The sequence below is a fragment of the Oncorhynchus clarkii genome, chromosome 33, assembly GCF_045791955.1.
Source record: "Oncorhynchus clarkii lewisi isolate Uvic-CL-2024 chromosome 33, UVic_Ocla_1.0, whole genome shotgun sequence".
NCBI lineage: Eukaryota > Metazoa > Chordata > Actinopteri > Salmoniformes > Salmonidae > Oncorhynchus > Oncorhynchus clarkii.
This window is the reverse complement of record NC_092179.1, coordinates 30,533,674-30,559,793: the sequence shown is the minus strand read 5'-3', so window position 1 is coordinate 30,559,793 and position 26,120 is coordinate 30,533,674. Positions and strand designations below refer to the sequence as shown.

Sequence of the window (26,120 nt, the reverse complement as noted above, 5' to 3'; positions counted from 1 at the left end):
TAGGTATTATTACTCAACCAGACCCATATCATCTCCTCCTAGGTATTATTACTCAACCAGACCCATATCATCTCCTCCTAGGTATTATTACTCAACCAGACCCATATCATCTCCTCCTAGGTATTATTACTCAACCAGATCCATATCATCTCCTCCTAGGTATTATTACTCAACCAGACCCATATCATCTCCTCCTAGGTATTATTACTCAACCAGACCCATATCATCTCCTCCTAGGTATTATTACTCAACCAGACCCATATCATCTCCTCCTAGGTATTATTACTCAACCAGACCCATATCATCTCCTCCTAGGTATTATTACTCAACCAAACCCATCTCCTCCTAGGTATTATTACTCAACCAGACCCATATCATCTCCTCCTAGGTATTATTACTCAACCAGACCCATATCATCTCCTCCTAGGTATTATTACTCAACCAGCCCCATATCCTCTCCTCCTAGGTATTATTACTCAACCAGACCCATCTCCTCCTAGGTATTATTACTCAACCAGCCCCATATCATCTCCTCTTAGGTATTATTACTCAACCAGACCCATATCATCTCCTCCTAGGTATTATTACTCAACCAGACCCATCATCTCCTCCTAGGTTTTATTACTCAACCAGACCCATATCATCTCCTCCTAGGTATTATTACTCAACCAGACCCATATCATCTCCTCCTAGGTATTATTACTCAACCAGACCCATATCATCTCCTCCTAGGTATTATTACTCAACCAGACCCATATCATCGCCTCCTAGGTATTATTACTCAACCAGACCCATATCATCTCCTCCTAGGTATTATTACTCAACCAGACCCATATCATCGCCTCCTAGGTATTATTACTCAACCAGACCCATATCATCTCCTCCTAGGTATTATTACTCAACCAGACCCATATCATCTCCTCCTAGGTATTATTACTCAACCAGACCCATATCATCTCCTCTTAGGTATTATTACTCAACCAGCCCCATATCATATCCTCCTAGGTATTATTACTCAACCAGCCCCATATCATCTCCTCCTAGGTATTATTACTCAACCAGCCCCATATCATCTCCTCCTAGGTATTATTACTCAACCAGACCCATATCATCTCCTCCTAGGTATTATTACTCAACCAGACCCATATCATCTCCTCCTAGGTATTATTACTCAACCAAACCCATCTCCTCCTAGGTATTATTACTCAACCAGACCCATCTCCTCCTAGGTATTATTACTCAACCAGACCCATATCATCTCCTCCTAGGTATTATTACTCACCCAGACCCATATCATCTCCTCCTAGGTATTATTACTCAACCAGACCCATATCATCTCCTCCTAGGTATTATTACTCAACCAGACCCATATCATCTCCTCCTAGGTATTATTACTCAACCAGACCCATATCATCTCCTCCTAGGTATTATTACTCAACCAGACCCATATCATCTCCTCCTAGGTATTATTACTCAACCAGACCCATATAATCTCCTCCTAGGTATTATTAGTCAACCAGATCCATATCATCTCCTCCTAGGTATTATTACTCAACCAGACCCATATCATCTCCTCCTAGGTATTATTACTCAACCAGACCCTTATCATCTCCTCCTAGGTATTATTACTCAACCAGACCCATATCATCTCCTCCTAGGTATTATTACTCAACCAGACCCATATCATCTCCTCCTAGGTATTATTACTCAACCAAACCCATCTCCTCCTAGGTATTATTACTCAACCGGACCCATATCATCTCCTCCTAGGTATTATTACTCAACCAGACCCATATCATCTCCTCCTAGGTATTATTACTCAACCAGCCCCATATCCTCTCCTCCTAGGTATTATTACTCAACCAGACCCATATCATCTCCTCCTAGGTATTATTATCATCTCAACCAGCCCCATATCCTCTCCTCCTAGGTATTATTACTCAACCAGACCCATATCATCTCCTCCTAGGTATTATTACTCAACCAGACCCATATCATCTCCTCTTAGGTATTATTACTCAACCAGACCCATCTCCTCTTAGGTATTATTACTCAACCAGACCCATATCATCTCCTCCTAGGTATTATTACTCAACCAGACCTGTGGCGCACAATTGGCCCGGCGTCGTCTGAGTCAGGGGAGGGTTTGGCCGGGGTAGGCCATCATTGAAAATAAGAATGTGTTCTTAAGTGACTTGCCTAGTTAAATAAAGCTTTAAAAAAAATATGTGGTTTAGGTCTATAGAGGGAACTTGCTGACATGGAGAGAATTACATCAATCTTGCAACATAGACAGTATGAAGGTGTCTGGTCAGAGTTCCTGACATATCGCACTTCTGTTTGTTTCTGTTATTTTTCTGTGGCTTTATCCAAATTGTATTCTTATTCAGACTCTTTAAAAACGTGCTCTATACAGCCAACATGTTCCCTTAACATGTGAATGTCATTCCACTCCTTAGTTTGATTCATTTTTATTTCACTAGGAAAGTCAGTTAAGAACAAATTCTTATTTACAATGACAGCCTACTGGGGAACAGTGGGTTAACTGCCTTGTTCAGGGGCAGAACGACAGATTTTTTACCTTGTCAGCTCGATCTAGCAACCTTTTGGTTACTGGCCCAACGCTATAACCACCAGGCTGCCTGCCTCCCCTCTAACCACCAGGCTGCCTGCCTCCCCTCTAACCACCAGGCTGCCTGCCTCCCCTCTAACCACCAGGCTGCCTGCCTCCCCTCTAACCACCAGGCTGCCTGCCTCCCCTCTAACCACCAGGCTGCCTGCCTCCCCTCTAACCACCAGGCTGCCTGCCGCCCCTCTAACCACCAGGCTGCCTGCCGCCCCTCTAACCACCAGGCTGCCTGCCGCCCCTCTAACCACCAGGCTGCCTGCCGCCCCTCTAACCACCAGGCTGCCTGCCGCCCCTCTAACCACCAGGCTGCCTGCCGCCCCTCTAACCACCAGGCTGCCTGCCGCCCCTCTAACCACCAGGCTGCCTGCCGCCCCTCTAACCACCAGGCTGCCTGCCGCCCCTCTAACCACCAGGCTGCCTGCCGCCCCTCTAACCACCAGGCTGCCTGCCGCCCCTCTAACCACCAGGCTGCCTGCCGCCCCTCTAACCACCAGGCTGCCTGCCTCCCCTCTAACCACCAGGCTGCCTGCCTCCCCTCTAACCACCAGGCTGCCTGCCTCCCCTCTAACCACCAGGCTGCCTGCCTCCCCTCTAACCACCAGGCTGCCTGCCTCCCCTCTAACCACCAGGCTGCCTGCCTCCCCTCTAACCACCAGGCTGCCTGCCTCCCCTCTAACCACCAGGCTGCCTGCCTCCCCTCTAACCACCAGGCTGCCTGCCTCCCCTCTAACCACCAGGCTGCCTGCCGCCCCTCTAACCACCAGGCTGCCTGCCTCCCCTCTAACCACCAGGCTGCCTGCCTCCCCTCTAACCACCAGGCTGCCTGCCTCCCCTCTAACCACCAGGCTGCCTGCCTCTTTAAACCAGGTATGTTGTGTATGTATGCTACATGCTCTTTATAAAGGTATGTTGTGTATGTATGCTACATGCTCTTTATAAAGGTATGTTGTGTATGTATGCTACATGCTCTTTATAAAGGTATGTTGTGTATGTATGCTACATGCTCTTTATAAAGGTATGTTGTGTATGTATGCTACATGCTCTTTATATAGGTATGAAAATAGAAGGAAAGTGCCTGCTGGTGTTTAGAGTCACAGTATAAAACTCTTCATCTGAAATGAATCCAGTTTATTCAGATCAAATGAAGAGGCTACATTTTGATAAGAACATTTCTGTCTCTGTGTTATTGTTTTATCTGTCTCTGTGTTATTGATTTAAGTGAATGTAGAAAAAGATGACAAGGCCATAGATTAAGATGACAGGGCCATAGATTAAGATGACAGGGCCATAGATTAAGATGACAGGGCCATAGATTAAGATGACAGGGCCATAGATTAAGATGACAGGGCCATAGATTAAGATGACAGGGCCATAGATTAAGATGACAAGGCCATAGATTAAGATGACAAGGCCATAGATTAAGATGACAAGGCCATAGATTAAGATGACAGGGCCATAGATTAAGATGACAAGGCCATAGATTAAGATGACAAGGCCATAGATTAAGATGACAGGGCCATAGATTAAGATGACAAGGCCATAGATTAAGATGACAAGGCCATAGATTAAGATGACAAGGCCATAGATTAAGATGACAAGGCCATAGATTAAGATGACAGGGCCATAGATTAAGATGACAGGGCCATAGATTAAGATGACAGGGCCATAGATTAAGATGACAGGGCCATAGATTAAGATGACAGGGCCATAGATTAAGATGACAGGGCCATAGATTAAGATGACAGGGCCATAGATTAAGATGACAAGGCCATAGATTAAGATGACAGGGCCATAGATTAAGATGACAGGGCCATAGATTAAGATGACAGGGCCATAGATTAAGATGACAGGGCCATAGATTAAGATGACAGGGCCATAGATTAAGATGACAAGGCCATAGATTAAGATGACAGGGCCATAGATTAAGATGACAGGGCCATAGATTAAGATGACAGGGCCATAGATTAAGATGACAGGGCCATAGATTAAGATGACAGGGCCATAGATTAAGATGACAAGGCCATAGATTAAGATGACAGGGCCATAGATTAAGATGACAGGGCCATATATTAAGATGACAAGGCCATAGATTAAGATGACAAGGCCATAGATTAAGATGACAAGGCCATAGATTAAGATGACAGGGCCATAGACGGGTGGGTTGTTGAGCAACAAAAACGATGTGAGCTCAACCATGGAACAGACCCAGCGGGGTTGGCTGAGGAACAAAGGATTGTTCACAACATGGAAACTATATATCCTCTTCAATTGTTTATTGAAAACATAAATACATTTGCACAATGAGCACTTGTTGTCTCTTAAATGCATCGTTCCAGTTGTTGATTAGCTAGCTAGCGAATTTTAGCCCCATTAGCATTGACATGACATCAGTCAAAACCCCTCAAAACAAGACATGGTGTCAAGAACAAGACACAATGAGACTAAACGAGCAACCTAGGACTCCCAACATGGCAGCTTCTTGTCATTGTTGCTATCTGACCGTCCAGAATCATAACATAACACAGACTGCTGCCCCCTCGACGCAACGCACATCGTTTTCATGACGTCGTCAGCCATCCCCTCTATAGTTACTGGTCTCTTCAAGACAACACACACAACATGGTCTACAGCAACATGACAAACAGCCTTAGTTTGGTCAATGTGGATGATAATAGATGTATTATAGACTAACAAGACAGCAATTCGCTGGTCATTGATAGAGTCTGCTGAGAGTCCGTCAATGGGTTGGCCAGAATACAGTAGACCACTGTCAACAGTCTAGTACAAGTGCCTTGGCTTCTCTAGCTACCGAAAGACAGACAGAATTATCAAACACTATTGACTGTGAGAGCTGGACAGACAGCCAGAAAGAGATCAATCCAACCAGCCAGAAAGACGGACAGCTAACCAGAAAGACATCAGGCCAGCCAGAAAGACAGACAGCTAGCCAGAAAGACAGACAGCTAGCCAGAAAGACAGACAGCTAGCCAGAAAGACAGACAGCTAGCCAGACATGGGTAAAACAGTCAGTCACACTCAGAATAGCCTTCACTCATCCAACCGATTTTCATCAGACACAGTCATACACATTGAACTGAGGGATGTGAGTGAAGTCTCCTCACACCATAACGGTTCCAGTACATTAGTAGTTTAGACCAGGGCCACCACTCTGTGGGAGAAGAGAGACTGTGACCTATCGATGCTGTGGCAGTTACAGCAGCCCAAACCAACACAGCTGTGTGGTGCAGCCTAAACCCTGACAGGAAGGAGCTTCCAGTCCAACTACAATGGAAGAATGCACATGCAAATCCACACACAAGGTCTGACAGACTCAAATGAACATGTAATTTAGATTAAGTTACACCATACTGCTGGTACACTGGGCAGAGAGGTCTGTAGACCTAGACGAGACAGTGCTACACTGGGCAGAGAGGTCTGTAGACCTAGAGGAAACGTTGTAGAGACACTGGTACACTGGGCAGAGAGGTCTGTAGACCTAGAGGAGGACCTGGTACACTGGGCAGAGAGGTCTGTAGACCTAGAGGAGACACTGGTACACTGGGCAGAGAGGTCTATAGACCAAGAGGAGACGTTGTAGAGACACTGGTACACTGGGCAGAGAGGTCTGTAGACCAAGAGGAGACACTGGTACACTGGGCAGAGAGGTCTGTAGACCAAGAGGAGACACTGGTACACTGGGCAGAGAGGTCTGTAGACCAAGAGGAGACACTGGTACACTGGGCAGAGGTCTGTAGACCAGGAGAACACAGTGTAGAGGAGACGTTGTAGAGACACTGGTACACTGGGCAGAGAGGTCTGTAGACCAAGAGGAGACACTGGTACACTGGGCAGAGAGGTCTGTAGACCAGGAAAACACAGTGTAGAGGAGACGTTGTAGAGACACTGTACGTACAATGTACACATCATAGGGGGAGGCCTTATCGTGACTCACACACACACACACACACACACACACACACACACACACACACACACACACACACACACACACACACACACACACACACACACACACACACACACACACACACACACACACACACACACACACACACACACACACACACACACACACACACACGTGGGAAGGAGGTTACAGGAAGCTAGTGCCAACATATGAAAAACCCTTATCGTGTAGGAGCAGAGACAGACACGGTTGAGAGAGGAAGCACAAAGGACTGAAGGGAGAGGTCTGGCATGAGGCTGAAGATACTAGACAGGCCCTACATGCTCTAGATTCAATCAATTAACTGTAGTGTAGTCACTCACGGAGAACAGCATGGAGCTTGTAACATCAGGGTAGTGAATAGAGGTCGGCCGATTATTGGAGGACCAAAAAAAGACGATACCGATTAATCTGCCGATTTCTATAAATATATTTGTAATAATGACTATTACAATACTGAATTAACAATGAACATTTTTATTTTAACTTAATATAATACATCAATAAAATCAATTTAGCCTCAAATAAATAATGAAACATGTTCAATTTGGTTTAAATAATGCAAAAACAAAGTGTTGGAGAAGGAAGTAAAAGTGCAATATGTGCCATGTAAAAAAAGCTGCTGCTGCCTACCACCGCTCAGTCAGACAGCTCTATCAAATCATAGACTTAATTATAATAAACACACAGAAATACGAGCCTGCTCCTGCCTACCACCGCTCAGTCAGACAGCTTTATCAAATCATAGACTTAATTATAATAAACACACAGAAATACGAGCCTTAGGTCATTAATATGGTAAAATCCGGAAACTATGATTTCGAAAACAAAACGTTTATTCTTTCAGTGAAATAAGGAACTGTTCCATATTTTATCTAACGGGTGGCATCCTTAAGTCTAAATATTGCTGTTACATTGCACAACCGTGAATGTTATGTCATAATTATGTACAATTCTGGCAAATTAATTACGGTCTTTGTTAGGAAGAAATGGTCTTCACACAGTTCACAACGAGCCAGGCAGCCCAAACTGCTGCATATACCCTGACTCTGCTTACACTGAACGCAAGAGAAGTGACACAATTTCAGGCACCGCATTGATTATATGCAACGCAGGACAAGCTAGATAAACTAGTAATATCATCAACCATGTGTAGTTAACCTGTTTGGGCTAGGGGGCAGCATTTTCACTTTTGGATGAAAAGCGTGCCCAGAGTAAACTGCCTGCTACTCAGTACCAGATGCATGTTATTAGTAGTATTGTTTGAATAATGTCTGTGAGTATAACAGAACTCATATGGCAGGTGAAAACCTGAGAAAAATCCAACCAGGAAGTGGGAAATCTGAGGTCTGTAGTTTTTCAACTCATTCCCATTCCAATATTCAGTGTCTGTGGGGTCATTTTTCACTTCCTAATGCTTCCACTAGATGTCAACAGTCTTTAGAACCTTGTTTGAGGCTTCTACTGTGAAGTGGGGCCGAATGAGAGGGGAATGAGTCAGGTGTCTGGCAGAGAGTCACGGGCTCGTGACACGCGTTCATGTGAAAGTTACCTCGCGTTCCATTGCTTTTCTACAGACAAAGGATTTCTCCATTTGGAACATTATTGAAGAATTATGATAAAAACATCCTAAAGATTGATTCTATACTTCGTTTGACATGTTTCTGCGACCTGTAATATGACTTTTTGGACTTTTCGTACGAACGTTCGGATGGATTTGTTTACAAAACGCCCTAACAAAAGGAGGTATATGGACATAAATGATGAACTTTATCGAACAAATCAAACATTTATTTTGGAACTGGGATTCCTGGGAGTGCATTCTGATGAAGATCATCAAAGGTAAGTGAATATTTATAATGCCATTTCTGATTAATGTTGACTCCACAACATGGTGAATATCTCTTTGTCTGTTTTGTGTCTGAGCGCCATACTCAGATTATTGCTTGGTATGCTTTTTCCTTAAAGTTTTTGAAATCTGACACAGAGGTTGCATTAAGGAGAAGTTTATCTAAAGTTCCATGTATAATAGTTGTATCTCTTATCAATGTTTATTATGAGTATTTCTGTAAATTGATGTGGCTCTCTGCAAAATCACTGCATGTTTTGGAACTACTGAACATAACACGCCAATGTAAAATTAGATTTTTGGATATAAATATGCACTTTATCGAACAAAACATACATGTATTGTGTAACATGAAGTCCTATGAGTGTCATCTGAGGAAGATCATCAAAGGTTAGTGATGGATTTTATCTATATTTCAGCTTTTTGTGACTCCTCTCTTTGGCTGGAAAAATGGCTGTGTTTTTCTGTGACTTGGTGGTGACCTAACAATCGTTTGTGGAGCTTTCGCTGTTTAGCATTTTTGAAATCAGACACTGTGGCTGGATTAACGAAAATTGTATCTTTAAAATGGTGCCTAATACTTGTATGTTTGAGAAATTAGATTTATGAGATTTCTGTTGTTTGAATATGGCGCCCTGCAATTTCATTGGCTGTTGGCGAGGGGTTCCGCTAGCGGTTAACTAGTGAATAAGGTAAGTTTAATGCTAGCTAGCAACTTACCTTGGATCCTTGCTGCACTCGCGGAACAGGTGGTCAACTGTCACGAGAATTTCTATCCCAATGTTCTAATTGAACTATTTTATAGCTTTGACCAATTCCCAGAGGTTGTAAGGCTCTGGTTAATGAAGAATTAGACAAAGTCCCAGTCTGCAATAGATCAATACTTTATTCAGAGAGCGCTCTGACTTCAAAATGAGAACACAATCTTTTTATAGCACACACACACAAATGAACTCACATCAGTAGAAACTCCACCTCTCTTTAGGTGGGCTGTATTTTTCCTGTAAAGTTCACATACATTGTTTATCACCCTATTGCAACATGTTCCATCATCTTCTGCAAGCCGTTTCTAACAGTTGCTCTCCTCCCTAAGATGGGGAGGCCTCTTTCCAGTTATTAGTTTCACCGTTATCACAAGTCGACAGTTCAGTTGTCCTTGAATGTCTCAACTATACCCTGCTCATACTGCGAAATAGTAACACAATGGCATAGTCTTAAAAAAGTCTAGTCACACACATTATTGGATTATGACTCTAACACATTTCATACAATTATATGGTTTCAGGGTGGAATACTTTAGTCATTATCTTAAACATACAAATTAATCTATTATCAACCTGCCACGAAGTCTCCTCGTGGAGTGCAATATCGTCGGCCATAATCGGCATCCAAAAATTCCAATTACCAATTGATATGAAAACCTGAAATCGGCTCTAATTAATCAGTCGACCTCTAGTAGTGAATTCGATTCCCAGGACCACCCATACGTAAAATGTATGCACGTACAACTGTAAGTCACTTTAGATAAAAGTATCCTCTACATCAGGCCTCCCCTACGTCAGGCCTGCACCAAGTCAGGCCTCCTCCACGTCAGGCCTCCCCTACGTCAGGCCTCCCCTGCGCCAGGCCTCCCCTGCGCCAGGCCTCCCCTGCGCCAGGCCTCCCCTGCGCCAGGCCTCCCCTGCGCCAGGCCTCCCCTGCATCAGGCCTGCTCCACATGGTATATATTATTATATAGTTATGAGCAGCTAGATAGACTCACTAGCCTACACCCAAAAGAATATGAAAAAAAGTTACTGTGTCCTTTTTAATGAATAATAGATGACATTGAAGACTGCATTACATTTCAAGTTGAACTATCTTAACAATGTGCTCCTTGTCACTCATTTATACCAAACACGAATAATGAAGTTGACAAGAGCACAAGCAGATCTGGGACCAGGCTATAGAAGGAGACAACAGGTCTGGGACCAGGCTATAGAAGAAGACAACAGGTCTGGGACCAGGCTATAGAAGGAGACAACAGATCTGGGACCAGGCTATAGAAGAAGACAACAGGTCTGGGACCAGGCTATAGAAGAAGACAACAGGTCTGGGACCAGGCTATAGAAGGAGACAACAGGTCTGGGACCAGGCTATAGAAGAGACAACAGATCTGGGACCAGGCTATAGAAGGAGACAACAGATCTGGGACCAGGCTATAGAAGAAGACAACAGGTCTGGGACCAGGCTATAGAAGGAGACAACAGGTCTGGGACCAGGCTATAGAAGAGACAACAGATCTGGGACCAGGCTATAGAAGGAGACAACAGATCTGGGACCAGGCTATAGAAGAAGACAACAGGTCTGGGACCAGGCTATAGAAGAGACAACAGGTCTGGGACCAGGCTATAGAAGGAGACAACAGATCTGGGACCAGGCTATAGAAGAAGACAACAGATCTGGGACCAGGCTATAGAAGGAGACAACAGGTCTGGGACCAGGCTATAGAAGGAGATCAAGGCAGATCTGGGACCAGGCTATAGAAGGAGACAACAGATCTGGGACCAGGCTATAGAAGGAGACAACAGATCTGGGACCAGGCTATAGAAGAAGACAACAGATCTGGGACCAGGCTATAGAAGAGACAACAGATATGGAACCTACCAATGTACTACTAGGCTACCCCAAACACATCACTATAACGTTAGTCATCATCACCTAACAAGGATCCACCAGTGTGGATGTACATGTGATGTACACAGAATGTCTATTGTTAGTCTACAGTGTCTGTGGTGATTTGTCTCTACTACAGATCTGCATTTGTCAACATGATAAAGAGTTGGTGTTGGCTATGCAAATAGCCAGTGGCACATCATGTTCCTCAACTAGCTCCTTCCACTTGATTGACTGTATCTATATGGCTGCGTTCACACAGGCAAACCAATTATGATATTTTTCCCACTAATTGGTCTTCGGTAACCCTGTCTTTGGATAGTCCATCTGTATATGCTCTACAGGCTATCAGTAACATTTAAACTAACTATCTACTAAACCTGAACTTAACCCTTATTCTAAACCTAACCATAACCCTGATCCTAAACCTAACCCTAACCCTAATCCTAAGCCTAACCCTTATTCTAAACCTTCTCATGCAGATGCTTATCAACAGATAGTTTGTTGATAGTAATGACCATCTGTAAACCATCTACAGATGGACTATCCGGACTATCCAAATAATGTGACCTGGTCATTGACTTTGTCCCCAATACTTGAAAAGGCACCGAGCAAACTAGATGAAGTGATGATAGACATCTTAGTAACACAACTCTATTACTGTATTATGAGCTAGCTGTGTGTGTATCGTGCCATGGGCATTACTGCGGTGGGATTGATGACTAGCTGGCTGTATTGAGCTGTGTAGGGTGGGTCGGACGGTAGAGGAGGGGAGACAGTCATGCATATTGAAGGCCCTGGAGGGGGTCAACATCTGATCTCAGCTGGGCCCAATCTCAGATGCAGCCAGTTGTTCATTGAGGCGAGACATCCATGGGTCTGTCTGGTTAACTAAACATGTGTTACTAACAGACTTTCTAAATCTGTGTCAATTCTCTCACTCAAATTCTTTCTCTCCAAGTCTCCACTCTTTGGGCTCAAGTGGATCACATTCTAAACGTTACGGATCCTGGCATGCGTTTGTAAATCATTACATACTTTTGTAATCTGTCAATCGATACAATAATAAACTAGCTAGCTGGATGATTTAGTGTTTTCAAACAATGCTCAAATCCGCTAGCTCACGTTTAGCATTGATGACTCAAAATAGCTGGCTGGTGAAATGCAATCAAATGAAAATAATGCACGTCTCGTTTCTTACCTCGTTGACTCCGGTTGCTGCAGACCGGTGATTTTATGAATATTAGGACGTTATCTATATGATAGTCTTCGATTCACAGTTTCGCTGATTTTGATGTGATCTATTTTCCCTTTCTCTCCCTGACCTCCAATCCGTTTACTGTATAAATACATCCAGCTTGTCTTGCATCAAGCCGACGTGAACGGTGTATGTGCGCAACCTAGTTTATGGCCAACCATGTATCCTATCAGTCAAGCATCATTCTCAGCTTCTGTTACACATCATGGACGACACGCATTGCCCATTTAAACGCACAATACGTTAATTTTACTTAGATAACAACAATAAAGATAAAGATGTGAGTGCATACAGTGTCATTTCCTATAGTGCCTCATTATTTGACATGATGAGACTTTCCTGAGTCTCCTCTGGTGGTGAGTTATAGTTAGTTACCTGGTTGCCAGTCTTTTTTAGCTAACAATCCACACCTTGTAGAACAAACACCATGTCATTTATTTAACCTTTATTTTATCAGGGAGTCATACCAAGACCATGGTCTCGTTAACAGATGAGCTCTAAATTTACATACATCACAAAGAATACACACCTCAAAATATAAATACAAAATGCAAGCAGAAAGAAAAACATGGTCATAAAAAACCAAGACATGAATCAGTAATGAGGTCATGTACCGAAGAACCTCCAAAGGAGTGGAATGTTAGCGACTGGCAACCAGTCTAAGTTATAGTTACTACCACACACAAAACAACTTCATAGAGCTTTACTGACCTCTAGTGGTGGTATAGCTGAACTGTCGGTATTTGTATTTATGTATTGATTAAGCCGCGGCAGCAGCTACTCTTCCTGGGGTCCAACAAAATGAAGGCAACATTACAATACATTCATAACAGACTTCACAACATATTAAGTTTGTGCCTCTACTCTACTACCACATATCTATAACACAAAATACATGTGTACATGTGTGTATATTTTATTTTACCTTTATTTTTATTTAACCAGGCAAGTCAGTTAAGAACAAATTCTTATTTTCAATGACGGCCTGGGAACAGTGGGTTAACTGCCTGTTCAGGGGCAGAACGACAGATTTGTACCTTGTCAGCTCGGGGGTTTGAACTTGCAACCTTCCGGTTACTAGTCTAACGCTCTAACCACTAGGCTACCCTGCCGCCCCTATATAGTGCGTATCAAATCAAATTGTATTTGTCACATGCACCGAATACAACAGGTGTAGTAGACCTTACAGTGAACTGCTGAATACAACAGGTGTAGTAGACCTTACAGTGAAATGCTGAATACAACAGGTGTAGTAGACCTTACAGTGAAATGCTGAATACAACAGGTGTAGTAGACCTCACAGTGAACTGCTGAATACAACAGGTGTAGTAGACCTTACAGTGAAATGCTGAATACAACAGGTGTAGTAGACCTTACAGTGAACTGCTGAATACAACAGGTGTAGTAGACCTTACAGTGAACTGCTGAATACAACAGGTGTAGTAGACCTTACAGTGAAATGCTGAATACAACAGGTGTAGTAGACCTTACAGTGAAATGCTGAATACAACAGGTGTAGTAGACCTTACAGTGAAATGCTGAATACAACAGGTGTAGTAGACCTTACAGTGAACTGCTGAATACAACAGGTGTAGTAGACCTTACAGTGAAATGCTGAATACAACAGGTGTAGTAGACCTTACAGTGAAATGCTGAATACAACAGGTGTAGTAGACCTCACAGTGAAATACTTACTTACAAGCCTTTAACCAACAATGCAGTTTTAAGAAAATACAAAAAAGTAAGAGATAAGAATAACAAATAATAAAAAATCAGCAGTACATATCAATAGTGGGGCTATATACAGGAGGTACCAGTACATATCAATAGTGGGGCTATATACAGGAGGTACCAGTACATATCAATAGTGGGGCTATATACAGGAGGTACCAGTACATATCAATAGTGGGGCTATATACAGGAGGTACCAGTACATATCAATAGTGGGGCTATATACAGGAGGTACCAGTACATATCAATAGTGGGGCTATATACAGGAGGTACCAGTACATATCAATAGTGGGGCTATATACAGGAGGTACCAGTACATATCAATAGCGGGGCTATATACAACAGGTACCAGTACATATCAATAGCGGGGCTATATACAGGAGGTACCAGTACATATCAATAGTGGGGCTATATACAGGAGGTACCAGTACATATCAATAGTGGGGCTATATACAGGAGGTACCAGTACATATCAATAGTGGGGCTATATACAGGAGGTACCAGTACATATCAATAGTGGGGCTATATACAGGAGGTACCAGTACATATCAATAGTGGGGCTATATACAGGAGGTACCAGTACATATCAATAGTGGGGCTATATACAGGAGGTACCAGTACATATCAATAGTGGGGCTATATACAGGAGGTACCGACACATATCAATAGTGGGGCTATATACAGGAGGTACCAGTACATATCAATAGTGGGGCTATATACAGGAGGTACCAGTACATATCAATAGTGGGGCTATATACAGGAGGTACCAGTACATATCAATAGTGGGGCTATATACAGGAGGTACCAGTACATATCAATAGTGGGGCTATATACAGGAGGTACCAGTACATATCAATAGTGGGGCTATATACAGGAGGTACCAGTACATATCAATAGTGGGGCTATATACAGGAGGTACCAGTACATATCAATAGCGAGGCTATATACAGGAGGTACCAGTACATATCAATAGTGGGGCTATATACAGGAGGTACCAGTACATATCAATAGTGGGGCTATATACAGGAGGTACCAGTACATATCAATAGTGGGGCTATATACAGGAGGTACCAGTACATATCAATAGTGGGGCTATATACAGGAGGTACCAGTACATATCAATAGTGGGGCTATATACAGGAGGTACCAGTACATATCAATAGTGGGGCTATATACAGGAGGTACCAGTACATATCAATAGTGGGGCTATATACAGGAGGTACCAGTACATATCAATAGTGGGGCTATATACAGGAGGTACCAGTACATATCAATAGTGGGGCTATATACAGGAGGTACCAGTACATATCAATAGTGGGGCTATATACAGGAGGTACCAGTACATATCAATAGTGGGGCTATATACAGGAGGTACCAGTACATATCAATAGTGGGGCTATATACAGGAGGTACCAGTACATATCAATAGTGGGGCTATATACAGGAGGTACCAGTACATATCAATAGTGGGGCTATATACAGGAGGTACCGACACATATCAATAGTGGGGCTATATACAGGAGGTACCAGTACATATCAATAGTGGGGCTATATACAGGAGGTACCAGTACATATCAATAGTGGGGCTATATACAGGAGGTACCAGTACATATCAATAGTGGGACTATATACAGGAGGTACCGGCACATATCAATAGTGGGGCTATATACAGGAGGTACCAGTACATATCAATAGTGGGGCTATATACAGGAGGTACCAGTACATATCAATAGTGGGGCTATATACAGGAGGTACCGACACATATCAATAGTGGGGCTATATACAGGAGGTACCAGTACATATCAATAGTGGGGCTATATACAGGAGGTACCAGTACATATCAATAGTGGGGCTATATACAGGAGGTACCAGTACATATCAATAGTGGGGCTATATACAGGAGGTACCAGTACATATCAATAGTGGGACTATATACAGGAGGTACCGGCACATATCAATAGTGGGGCTATATACAGGAGGTACCAGTACATATCAATAGTGGGGCTATATACAGGAGGTACCAGTACATATCAATAGTGGGGCTATATACAGGAGGTACCGACACATATCAATAGTGGGGCTATATACAGGAGGTACCAGTACATATCAATAGTGGGGCTATATACAGGAGGTACCAGTACATATCAATAGTGGGGCTATATACAGGAGGTACCAGTACATATCAATAGTGGGACTATATACAGGAGGTACCGGCACATATCAATAGTGGGGCTATATACAGGAGGTACCAGTACATATCAATAGTGGGGCCATATACAGGAGGTACCGGTACATATCAATAGTGGGGCTATATACAGGAGGTACCGGTACATATCAATAGTGGGGCTATATACAGGAGGTACCGGTACATATCAATAGTGGGGCTATATACAGGAGGTACCAGTACATATCAATAGTGGGGCTATATACAGGAGGTACCAGTACATATCAATAGCGAGGCTATATACAGGAGGTACCAGTACATATCAATAGTGGGGCTATATACAGGAGGTACCAGTACATATCAATAGTGGGGCTATATACAGGAGGTACCAGTACATATCAATAGTGGGGCTATATACAGGAGGTACCAGTAAATATCAATAGTGGGGCTATATACAGGAGGTACCGGCACCGGTGTCGAGGTAATGGAGGTAATTATGTAGAGGTAGGTAGAGTTATTAAAGTGTCTATGCATAGATAATAACAGAGAGTAGCAGCAGCGAAGGGGGGGGGCACCTGTTAGTTAGGTAATTATGTAGAGGTAGGTAGAGTTATTAAAGTGTCTATGCATAGATAATAACAGAGAGTAGCAGCAGTGTAGAAGGGGGGGGGGGGGGGGGCAAGCAAGTCGTCTGGGTAGCCATTTGATTAGCTGGGCAGGAGTCTTATGGCTTGGGGGTAGAAGCTGTTTAGAAGCCTCTTGGACCCAGACTTGGCGCTCCGGTACCGCTTGCCGTGCAGTGGCAGAGAGAACAGTCTATGACTAGGGTGGCTGGAGTCTTTGACAATTTTTAGGGCCTTCCTCTGACAACGCCTGATATATAGGTCCTGGATGGCAAGAAGCTTGGCCCCAGTGATGTACTGGGCTGTACGCACTACCCTCTGTAGCGCCTTGCGGTCGGAGGCCGAGCAGTTGCCAGACCCGGCAGTGATGCAACCAGTTCTCGATGGTGCATCTGTAAAACCTTTTGAGGATCTGAGGACCCATGCCAAATCTTTTCAGTCTCCTGAGGGGAAATATGTTTTGTCGTGCCCTCTTCATGACTGTCTTGATGTGCTTGGACCATGTTAGTTTGTTGGTGATGTGGCCCCCATGAACTTGAAGCTCTCAACCTGCTCCACTACAGCCCCATCGATGAGCATGGGGGTGTGCTCGGACCTCCTTTTCCTGTAGTCCACAATCATCTCCTTTGTCTTGATCACATTGAGAGATTGTTGTCCTGGCACCACACGGCCAGGTCTCTGACCTCCTCCCTATGTGCTGTCTCATGGTTGTTGGTGATCAGGCACTGTTGTGTCAGCAGCAAACTTAATGATGGTGTTGGAGTCATGCCTGACCGTGCAGTCATGAGTGAACAGGGAGTACAGGAGGGGACTGAGCACGAACCCCTGAGGGGCCCCAGTGTTGAGGATCAGCGTGGCGGAAGTGTTGTTACCTACCCTTACCACCTGGGGGCGGTCCGTCAGGAAGTCCAGGATCCAGTTGCAGAGGGAGGTGTTTAAGTCCCATGGTCCTTGGCTTAGTGATGAGTTTTGAGAGCACTATGGTGTTGAATGCTGAGCTGCAGTCAATGAATAGTATTCTCACATAGGGGTTCCTTTTGTCCAGGTGGGAAAGGACAATGTGGAGCGCAATAGAGATTGCATCATCTGCGTATGTTATCGTGTGTTTGCATGCATGTGTCTATGTTTGTGTTGCTTCACAGTACCTGCTGTTCCATAAGGAATTTTATTTGTTATCTAATTTTACTTCTGGCATGAGTTACTTGATGTGGAATAGAGTTCCATGTAGTTATGGCTCTATGTAGTACTGTGCGCCTCCCATAGTCTGTTCTGGACTTGGGGATTGTGAAAAGACCTTTGGCCTTTGGTGGCATGTCCGAGCTATGTGCCAGTAGTTCAAACAGACAGCTCAGTGCATTCAACATGTCACAATACCTCTCACAAATACAAGTACAGTCTGAAACTAACAGCAGCTCTGCGTTGTGTTGCTGTCATTTATTTATAAAATCTGCTGGGGATATTCTTTAGGAACTTTACGGTAAAGGCCCTGTATCCTCAAATACGGGATATCGTGATTGACATTACATTGGTCCAATAGTTGGAACGATCATTTTTATCAATAACCAATAGGTATTTATGTTGGGCGGGATCTTACATTGCGTGCAAGTAAAGGGAAGAAATCGGAAATCAGCCGTTCAAACTAGCTAATATTTACGAACGGTCATGTAGCTAATATTGATGATGGATTATCGAAAATTATTTAACGGTGGATACGGAGACAGAAACTCTGATCATCACTAAACACAACATCCGGTAGGTTGCTGCAACGCGTTGTGGTGTTTGCTAGAATAACTAACGTTAGCTATTTTAGCAAACGCCAGTTAACTTTAGCGAGCTAACTAGCCATTCTGAAAATGTAGATGTGTTTATCTGTTTTGCAAATAATGTTAGCTTATTAGCTAAACATTTCTATTAAAAAAATGTCACGCTAGTTAGTTTTCTATATGATATTTCTAAGTAACGTTAGGTGCAACTAGCTACAGCTGTGTTAAAATAAGGTTCCAGTTGTGACGGTATTCTTCGGCCTCGCAGAAGAACTTGTCATTAGTGACATTGTAAATGTGTGGGTCTGACTGTATCTAGACCGCTAGCTAACTCATGTGTGCCGTTTGAATGCACAATAAAGGTGCATCATGGCTGTATTCTCTCTGACCCTTTCTTCCCAGGGACCGGCAACCTCTATTTCCACTGTAGGTGTACTACCAGTGTACCTGTGGGGCCACCATGTCTCTCGCTCAGAGAGTCCTCCTCACCTGGATCTTCACCCTGGCCTTCCTCATCATGCTCGTCCTCAAACTAGATGGCAAAGTCCACTGGAACTGGTTCCTCACCTTTCTACCCGTGTGGATCTTCGACGGCATCCTCCTTCTCATGTTACTCGTCAAGATGGTCGCCAGGTGTAAAGCGGGACACGACCCTCGTAACGGCTCCCAGGACCTGAAGAAGAAGGCCTGGTACCTGGCGTCCATGCTGCTGAAGCTGGGCTTCTGTCTGACGCTGTGCGCCCGGCTGGAGAAGCTTACCCATATCAAGCTCACCTTTGTGTGTATTCCTCTGTGGTGCATGTTGCTGGGAGCCATGGTGGAGCTGGGCTATAACATCTTCCCCGAGAGGAGAGAGGCGTGAGAGATGGATTGAGGAGAATGGAAAAGAGGAGGCTGGAAGGAACACACACAAACCTAATTCTTTAGTGTGGTTATTTCAGCTGTTTTGCGAAATCACAAACTCTCCTTCATTTGTTATGACATGAAGTGTTATCCCGTTGACCAAGCTTTGCTCTCGTGCCAACAGTACTGCTTATCAGAGAACAGATCAGAGACTGTGCCTTCAGGAGGTTATAAGACGGATGTAAATGGTACAGGTCATGTAGATGTCAGATAAACTAATACAATCTAGCAAAGACATGTCACATTGCTAGCTAAGGATTACCAGACATTTTCCTTGACGTCAGCATCTTTTGTGTTGTAAACTCTTTCATACTTTGTGGGACGACAAATGATTGTCGTAGTGTTTGGAAGACGGGGCTCTTCCTATGTAAAGTCATTCAGTTTAAATGTGATCTACCTGTAGTGTTTGGGAGACGGGGCTCTTCCTATGTAAAGCCATTCAGTTTAAATGTGATCTACCTGTAGTGTTACTGTCTCCTTTTAATTTTCACCATTTGAATAGTTCATTTTGACATCAATCTGCATATTATTTATTTTCCTTTCAGTATTGTGTGAATAAATGGATGTCACTGTTGTTCCAAACTAAAACATGCTCTGATTTTGTTTATGGTGCCTTATGAGCTGTTGACTCCAGCATCAGAATAGATGAGCAGGCAAGTCTCAATGCACTACCAGTCGTATTGGATAGATGGCAGTAGCAGCACGGTAGACTGTTGGCCTACTTGTGTTCAATGCAATCCTCGACAGTGCAATAATCAGTTGTAATACTGGGCTGTTTGATAATGTATAAAATAACTTTACAACTTCCACAGACTGAACAGCCTCATTCCATGTACTCTCAGTTCAGTAAATGTGTACTACTAACATAATGTCTCAACCATGATGCATTTGGGGGGGGGGGGGGTTTATTTAATCCCTCACTCTGAAAGGAGACTGACTGAATGTTCTCCGTGCCTGCCCTTTTTTTTTTTTTTAAAGGACACATTTGTCCTGACATTCACAAACATCTTCCTCACACACACATTCACACACATCTTCCTCACACACACACAAACATCTTCCTCACACACACATTCAAACATCTTCCTCACACACACAAACATCTTCCTCACACACACAAACATCTTCCTCACACACACATTCAAACATCTTCCTCACACACACACACACAAACATCTTCCTCACACAAACATCTTCCTCACACACACATTCAAACATCTTCCTCACACACACACAAACATCTTCCTCACACACACATTCAAACAAACATCTTCCTCACACACACAAACATCTTCCTCACACACACAAACATCTTCCTCACACACACATTCAAACATCTTCCTCACACACACATTCAAACATCTTCCTCACACACAAACATCTTCCTCACACACAAACATCTTCCTCACACACACATTCAAACATCTTCCTCACACACACAAACATCTTCCTCACACACACAAACATCTTCCTCACACACACAAACATCTTCCTCACACACACAAACATCTTCCTCACACACACAAACATCTTCCTCACACACACATTCAAACATCTTCCTCACACACACATTCACAAACATCTTCCTCACACACACATTCAAACATCTTCCTCACACACACAAACTTCCTCACACACACATTCACAAACTTCCTCACACACACATTCACAAACTTCCTCACACACACATTCACAAACTTCCTCACACACACATTCACAAACTTCCTCACACACACATTCACAAACTTCCTCACACACACATTCAAACATCTTCCTCACACACACATTCACAAACGTCGTCCTCACACACACATTCACAAACATCGTCCTCACACACACATTCACAAACATCGTCCTCACACACACATTCACAAACATCTTCCTCACACACACATGCACAAACATCTTCCTCACACACACACAAACATCTTCCTCACACACACACAAACATCTTCCTCACACACACACAAACATCTTCCTCACACACACAAACATCTTCCTCACACACACATGCATAAACATCTTCCTCACACACACACGCAAACATCTTCCTCACACACACATGCATAAACATCTTCCTCACACACACACGCATAAACATCTTTCTCACACACACGCATAAACATCTTCCTCACACACACACGCATAAACATCTTCCTCTCACACACAAACATCTTCCTCGCTGGTCTGTGTGTCAGGGCTACACTCTCCCATTGGGCTGCCTCCCAACCCCTCTCCTCAGGTCCTTCTGTATGCCACACCCTCTTTGGATAGCCCCATAGGGCTCTGGTCAACAGTAGTGCACTATAGAGAACAGGGTGCCGTTTGGGACACACCCTATGACTGGACCAAGAGTTTGAGGCTCGCTCATCACACTAATCTGATTATCTGACATTCAAACCATGTGGGGCCAGGGCAGTCTGTCATAGCTTCTAGCAAGGTCTCTGTTGGGCTTGTACTGCTACTGCACATTCTGATCAGCAGCTCTTCTGTGTTTCATTTCCCAGCGCGCCACGGCTATAATCTCACATACCAGAACTGCTGAGCTCATCGCCGCTGAGTGCAGTGTGTGGGCGGCTTGCATAACACACACAGACAGAAGTAGCAGAGGCCAGAAAGGTAATCCTGCTACAGTGGAGCCATGCTGCTGAAATGTGCTTCTGCAGATCACACACTGAACTGTCTCCACGCAGACATTCATCTTATTGGAGATTGTTGTGCAGAAATAAATTGCCTGTTTCAGATGAGTGGCAAGTTGAATCCCAAATATACACACTTCTTGACTTGAGCCCAACACGTCTCTATTGCAAAACGATACCTGTTAAAAGGGATGGTCTTATCAGTTTAAGTTAGAACCTAAAAGGCCATGATATCAGATATGAACCATTGATCTACTGTATGTCTGTTGGAGCCCCATGATCAAACATCACTCATAACATTAACCTTTTTTTTCAATTTTCACCTAAAATGACCCAAATCTAACGGCCTGTAGAACAGGACCTGAAGCAAGGAAATGCACATTCTTGGTACCATTTGAAACACTGAAGTTTGTGGAAAAGTACAATTAATGTAGGAGAATAACACAGATTTGGTACAAGATAATACAAAGAAAAAATGATTTGTTCTCTATTTTTTCTTTGTTCCATTATCTTTGAAATGCCATAATATATTGCAATTTAGATGTTGGCCACTAGAGGGCAGCAGTGTGCGCAAAGTTTCAGATTGATCCAGTGAAGCATTGCAATACTGGACAATATTTTGTATCAAGTCTGCCCAAATGTGTCGAATTGGTCAATTGATACATTCAAGAGCTCCATCTGGTGTCCACTGTAGCCCCATGATCAAACAACATCCCTCGTAACGTTAACCTTTATCAAGAGCTCCATCTGGTGTCCACTGTAGCCCCATGATCAAACAACATCCCTCGTAACGTTAACCTTTATCAAGAGCTCCATCTGGTGTCCACTGTAGCCCCATGATCAAACAACATCCCTCGTAACGTTAACCTTTATCAAGAGCTCCATCTGGTGTCCACTGTAGCCCCATGATCAAACAACATCCCTCGTAACGTTAACCTTTATCAAGAGCTCCATCTGGTGTCCACTGTAGCCCCATGATCAAACAACATCCCTCGTAACGTTAACCTTTATCAAGAGCTCCATCTGGTGTCCACTGTAGCCCCATGATCACCACTGTAGCCCCATGATCACCACTGTAGCCCCATGATCAAACAACATCCCTCGTAACGTTAACCTTTATCAAGAGCTCCATCTGGTGTCCACTGTAGCCCCATGATCACCACTGTAGCCCCATGATCACCACTGTAGCCCCATGATCAAACAACATCCCTCGTAACGTTAACCTTTATCAAGAGCTCCATCTGGTGTCCACTGTAGCCCCATGATCACCACTGTAGCCCCATGATCACCACTGTAGCCCCATGATCACCACTGTAGCCCCATGATCAAACAACATCCCTCGTAACGTTAACCTTTATCAAGAGCTCCATCTGGTGTCCACTGTAGCCCCATGATCACCACTGTAGCCCCATGATCACCACTGTAGGCCTATGATCACCACTGTAACCCCATGATCACCACTGTAGCCCCATGATCACCACTGTAGCCCCATGATCAAACAACATCACTCGTAATGTTAACCTTTATCAAGAGCTCCATATTTATGTAGAAATCACACTACAAGTTTTTCTCCTTACAAAAAGTTATTTACACTACAGTGCTGACAATTAAAATCGAACAAAAAATTATGAAAACTAAAAGCTTCCTTGATATAAATAAGCCTCTGAGGGGGAACAAAAAAAAGCCTGGAGTAAATCCTTTAAAATAATGTCTCATCATCTTACAAAAAATATATATATGTTAATGTCAGCTCTAATAATAATCCATCTATAACCTAAAACTAAAATATATTATTTAAGGACCTGTATGTTTGTCAGACCTGCAGAGTACCAGTGCTTCTGGCCCTAAGTGCTTTGACAGTTCACAGATATTAGCCTGAGTCCCAGATCAGTTTATGCGTTCTTGCCAAGCCAACTCCTACTGTACGGTCAACAATGAGACAAGACAATACAAACTGATCTGGGACCAGGCTACACAGTTATGGACAGGCACTGAGGAATGTTACATTTGCAATGTATTAATTCGGTAACAGAACAGAGCAAGTGTGCATCCTAAAGGGTACCCTATGTCCAATATAGTGCACTACTTTTGAACAGATCTCTCTCCTATGGGCCCTGGTCACAAAGTAGATCCCTATATAGGGAATAGGGCACCATTTAGGATGCAGACCCAACAGAGCTTTACGTGTCCCTTAGAATACATCACACACGGTGCTGATATCATGGCTTAATGTCTGTCTTCTCCTTCCTTTAGATGGGATTAAAACAGAACCCCGAAGAGCCATTTTAAAACACTATGTACAAAGATCAGTAGAAACAGTCTTTCTGATGCTGCTCATGCAGGTGGTGTTTAAAGGAGAGGGAGGAGCGGTGCGGGGGGCCAGGAGGCCGTGTTTCCGGGGGGGTGACTGGGGCCTTTGTGTAAAGAGAAGTGTCTTTGTCCTGGGGTTTGTCCGGTCTGGGCTGGGGTTGGGCCCGGAACTGGGGTGTAGGGGTCCTGCTCTCTGTGTGGCTGGAGGCCAGGCTTGAAGAAGATAGAAGGGGTGCAGGGGAGGGCGTCAAAAAGGGGATAGGGGTATGGGTATGGGTGTGGGTAAGGGTAGGGGTGTGGGTAAGGACAGGGGTGTTTGTAAGGGTAGGGGTATGGGTAGGGGTGTGGGTAAGGGTAGGGGTGTGGGTAAGGATAGGGATATGGGTAGGGGTGTGGATAGGGATATGGGTAGGGGTGTGGATAGGGATATGGGTAGGGGTGTGGGTAAGGACAGGGGCGTGGCAGGGTTTGCGTGAGGGAGAGGGACTGGGGGTACGAGTGGAAGCCGGGCTGGGTTTGAAGGGGGGAGAGGGACTGGGGGTACGAGTGGAAGCCGGGCTGGGTTTGAAGGGGGGAGAGGGACTGGGAGTACGAGTGGAAGCCGGGCTGGGTTTGAAGGGGGGAGAGGGACTGGGGGTACGAGTGGAAGCCGGGCTGGGTTTGAAGGGGGGAGAGTGTGTAGAAGTGGGACTAGATTTGGGAGAGGGGGTACAAGAGGATGACGGACTGGGTTTGGGAGAGGATGGGGGGGTGGAGGTGGGGGAGGGTTTGAGTGAGGAAGACAAGGAAGAGTGTGTGGTAGTGGTTTGATGTAATTCTGAGTGATGGTGGTGGTGGTAGTAGTGGGGATGATGGTGATGTGATTTGGGCTTGGTGTCCTGGAAAGAGGATTTGGAGGGAGTTAGGGGGGTTGGTAGGGGGGCGATGGGTGAGGTGACAGAGGGCTTGGGCAGCCTTATATCAGGTTGAGGTTTCACTTTGACCTCCGGGTGGTCAGTGTCTCTGTCTGTGGGGGGTTTGGGGTCCGTGAGAGGAGCTGTGGTCCCTCCCATCAAGGCATCCCCAAACTGCTCCTGTTTGACTCGTAGCGTCGACACGTCCACCTTCCTCTCCTCCTCGGCCGGAGGCTCTTGGTGGTATTGTTTTAAGCGGATGTGCCATGCCAGGCTGCAGACAGCAGAGACCGTCTTGAACTGATGAACCACACTACGAGGGATGTAGTAGATGTCGTTGTCGTACAGCTGGATACGGGCGTAGCGGATCCCCTCGCGTCTCAGCTGGTTCAGCTTAGCGTCGTCCACCCACTGCACACACTGAGGGAGAGAGAGAGAGAGAGTTAGACAGTGTACTGGAGAGAAGATCCACTGAGCTGTTCCCATATTGTTCTAAACCAGGGGAGTAGTTGAATCACTAGTGCTGAAGGATCCAGCTCTGGGTTGAACATGTCTAAAGCAAACGCAGAAGGATGCTGTGAAATCACCTCTCAGCTGCTCCTAACTAAAACAAAACGGCAGCTTAAGAGACACTAATGGAGGACAGGCCCTGAGCCCTCCTGGAGGGTCTCTTTAATGGAGGACAGGCCCTGAGCCCTCCTGGAGGGTCTCTTTAATGGAGGAAAGGCCCTGAGCC

At 44.4% G+C, this 26,120-nt stretch overlaps 3 protein-coding genes across 47 annotated transcripts in view; 1 reads left to right on the top strand and 2 right to left on the bottom strand.

Annotated features, from left to right (window-relative positions):
- Positions 1-12,494, bottom strand: part of LOC139393334 (protein PHTF2-like) — a 125,043-nt gene extending 112,549 nt beyond the window's left edge. For 39 of the 45 annotated variants that reach the window (XM_071141920.1, XM_071141919.1, XM_071141923.1 and 36 more), the window contains exon 1: positions 12,302-12,494. The gene's annotated coding sequence lies outside the window, so the exon portion shown is untranslated. The remainder of the gene's footprint in view (positions 1-12,301) is intronic. The other 6 variants (XM_071141963.1, XM_071141967.1, XM_071141965.1 and 3 more) reach the window with 4 other exon arrangements.
- Positions 12,495-18,500: 6,006 nt separating this feature from the next.
- LOC139393336 (transmembrane protein 60-like) lies at positions 18,501-20,243 on the top strand. Its single transcript, XM_071141970.1, has 2 exons — positions 18,501-18,628; positions 19,042-20,243. The coding sequence occupies exon 2, from the start codon at positions 19,100-19,102 to the stop codon at positions 19,499-19,501; it is 402 nt and encodes a 133-aa protein (XP_070998071.1). The 5' UTR covers positions 18,501-18,628; positions 19,042-19,099; the 3' UTR covers positions 19,502-20,243.
- Positions 20,244-24,487: 4,244 nt separating this feature from the next.
- LOC139392972 (lysine-specific demethylase RSBN1L-like) overlaps positions 24,488-26,120 on the bottom strand; it is a 90,780-nt gene continuing 89,147 nt past the window's right edge. The window contains exon 8 of the mRNA XM_071141279.1: positions 24,488-25,804. Within this exon, the coding sequence (XP_070997380.1) occupies positions 24,488-25,804 (1,317 nt within the window). The remainder of the gene's footprint in view (positions 25,805-26,120) is intronic.

Coding starts and splice junctions, on each gene's coding strand:
- LOC139393336 (XM_071141970.1), top strand. CDS start 19,100: ATGTCTCTCGCTCAGAGAGTCCTCCTCACCTGGATCTTCACCCTGGCC.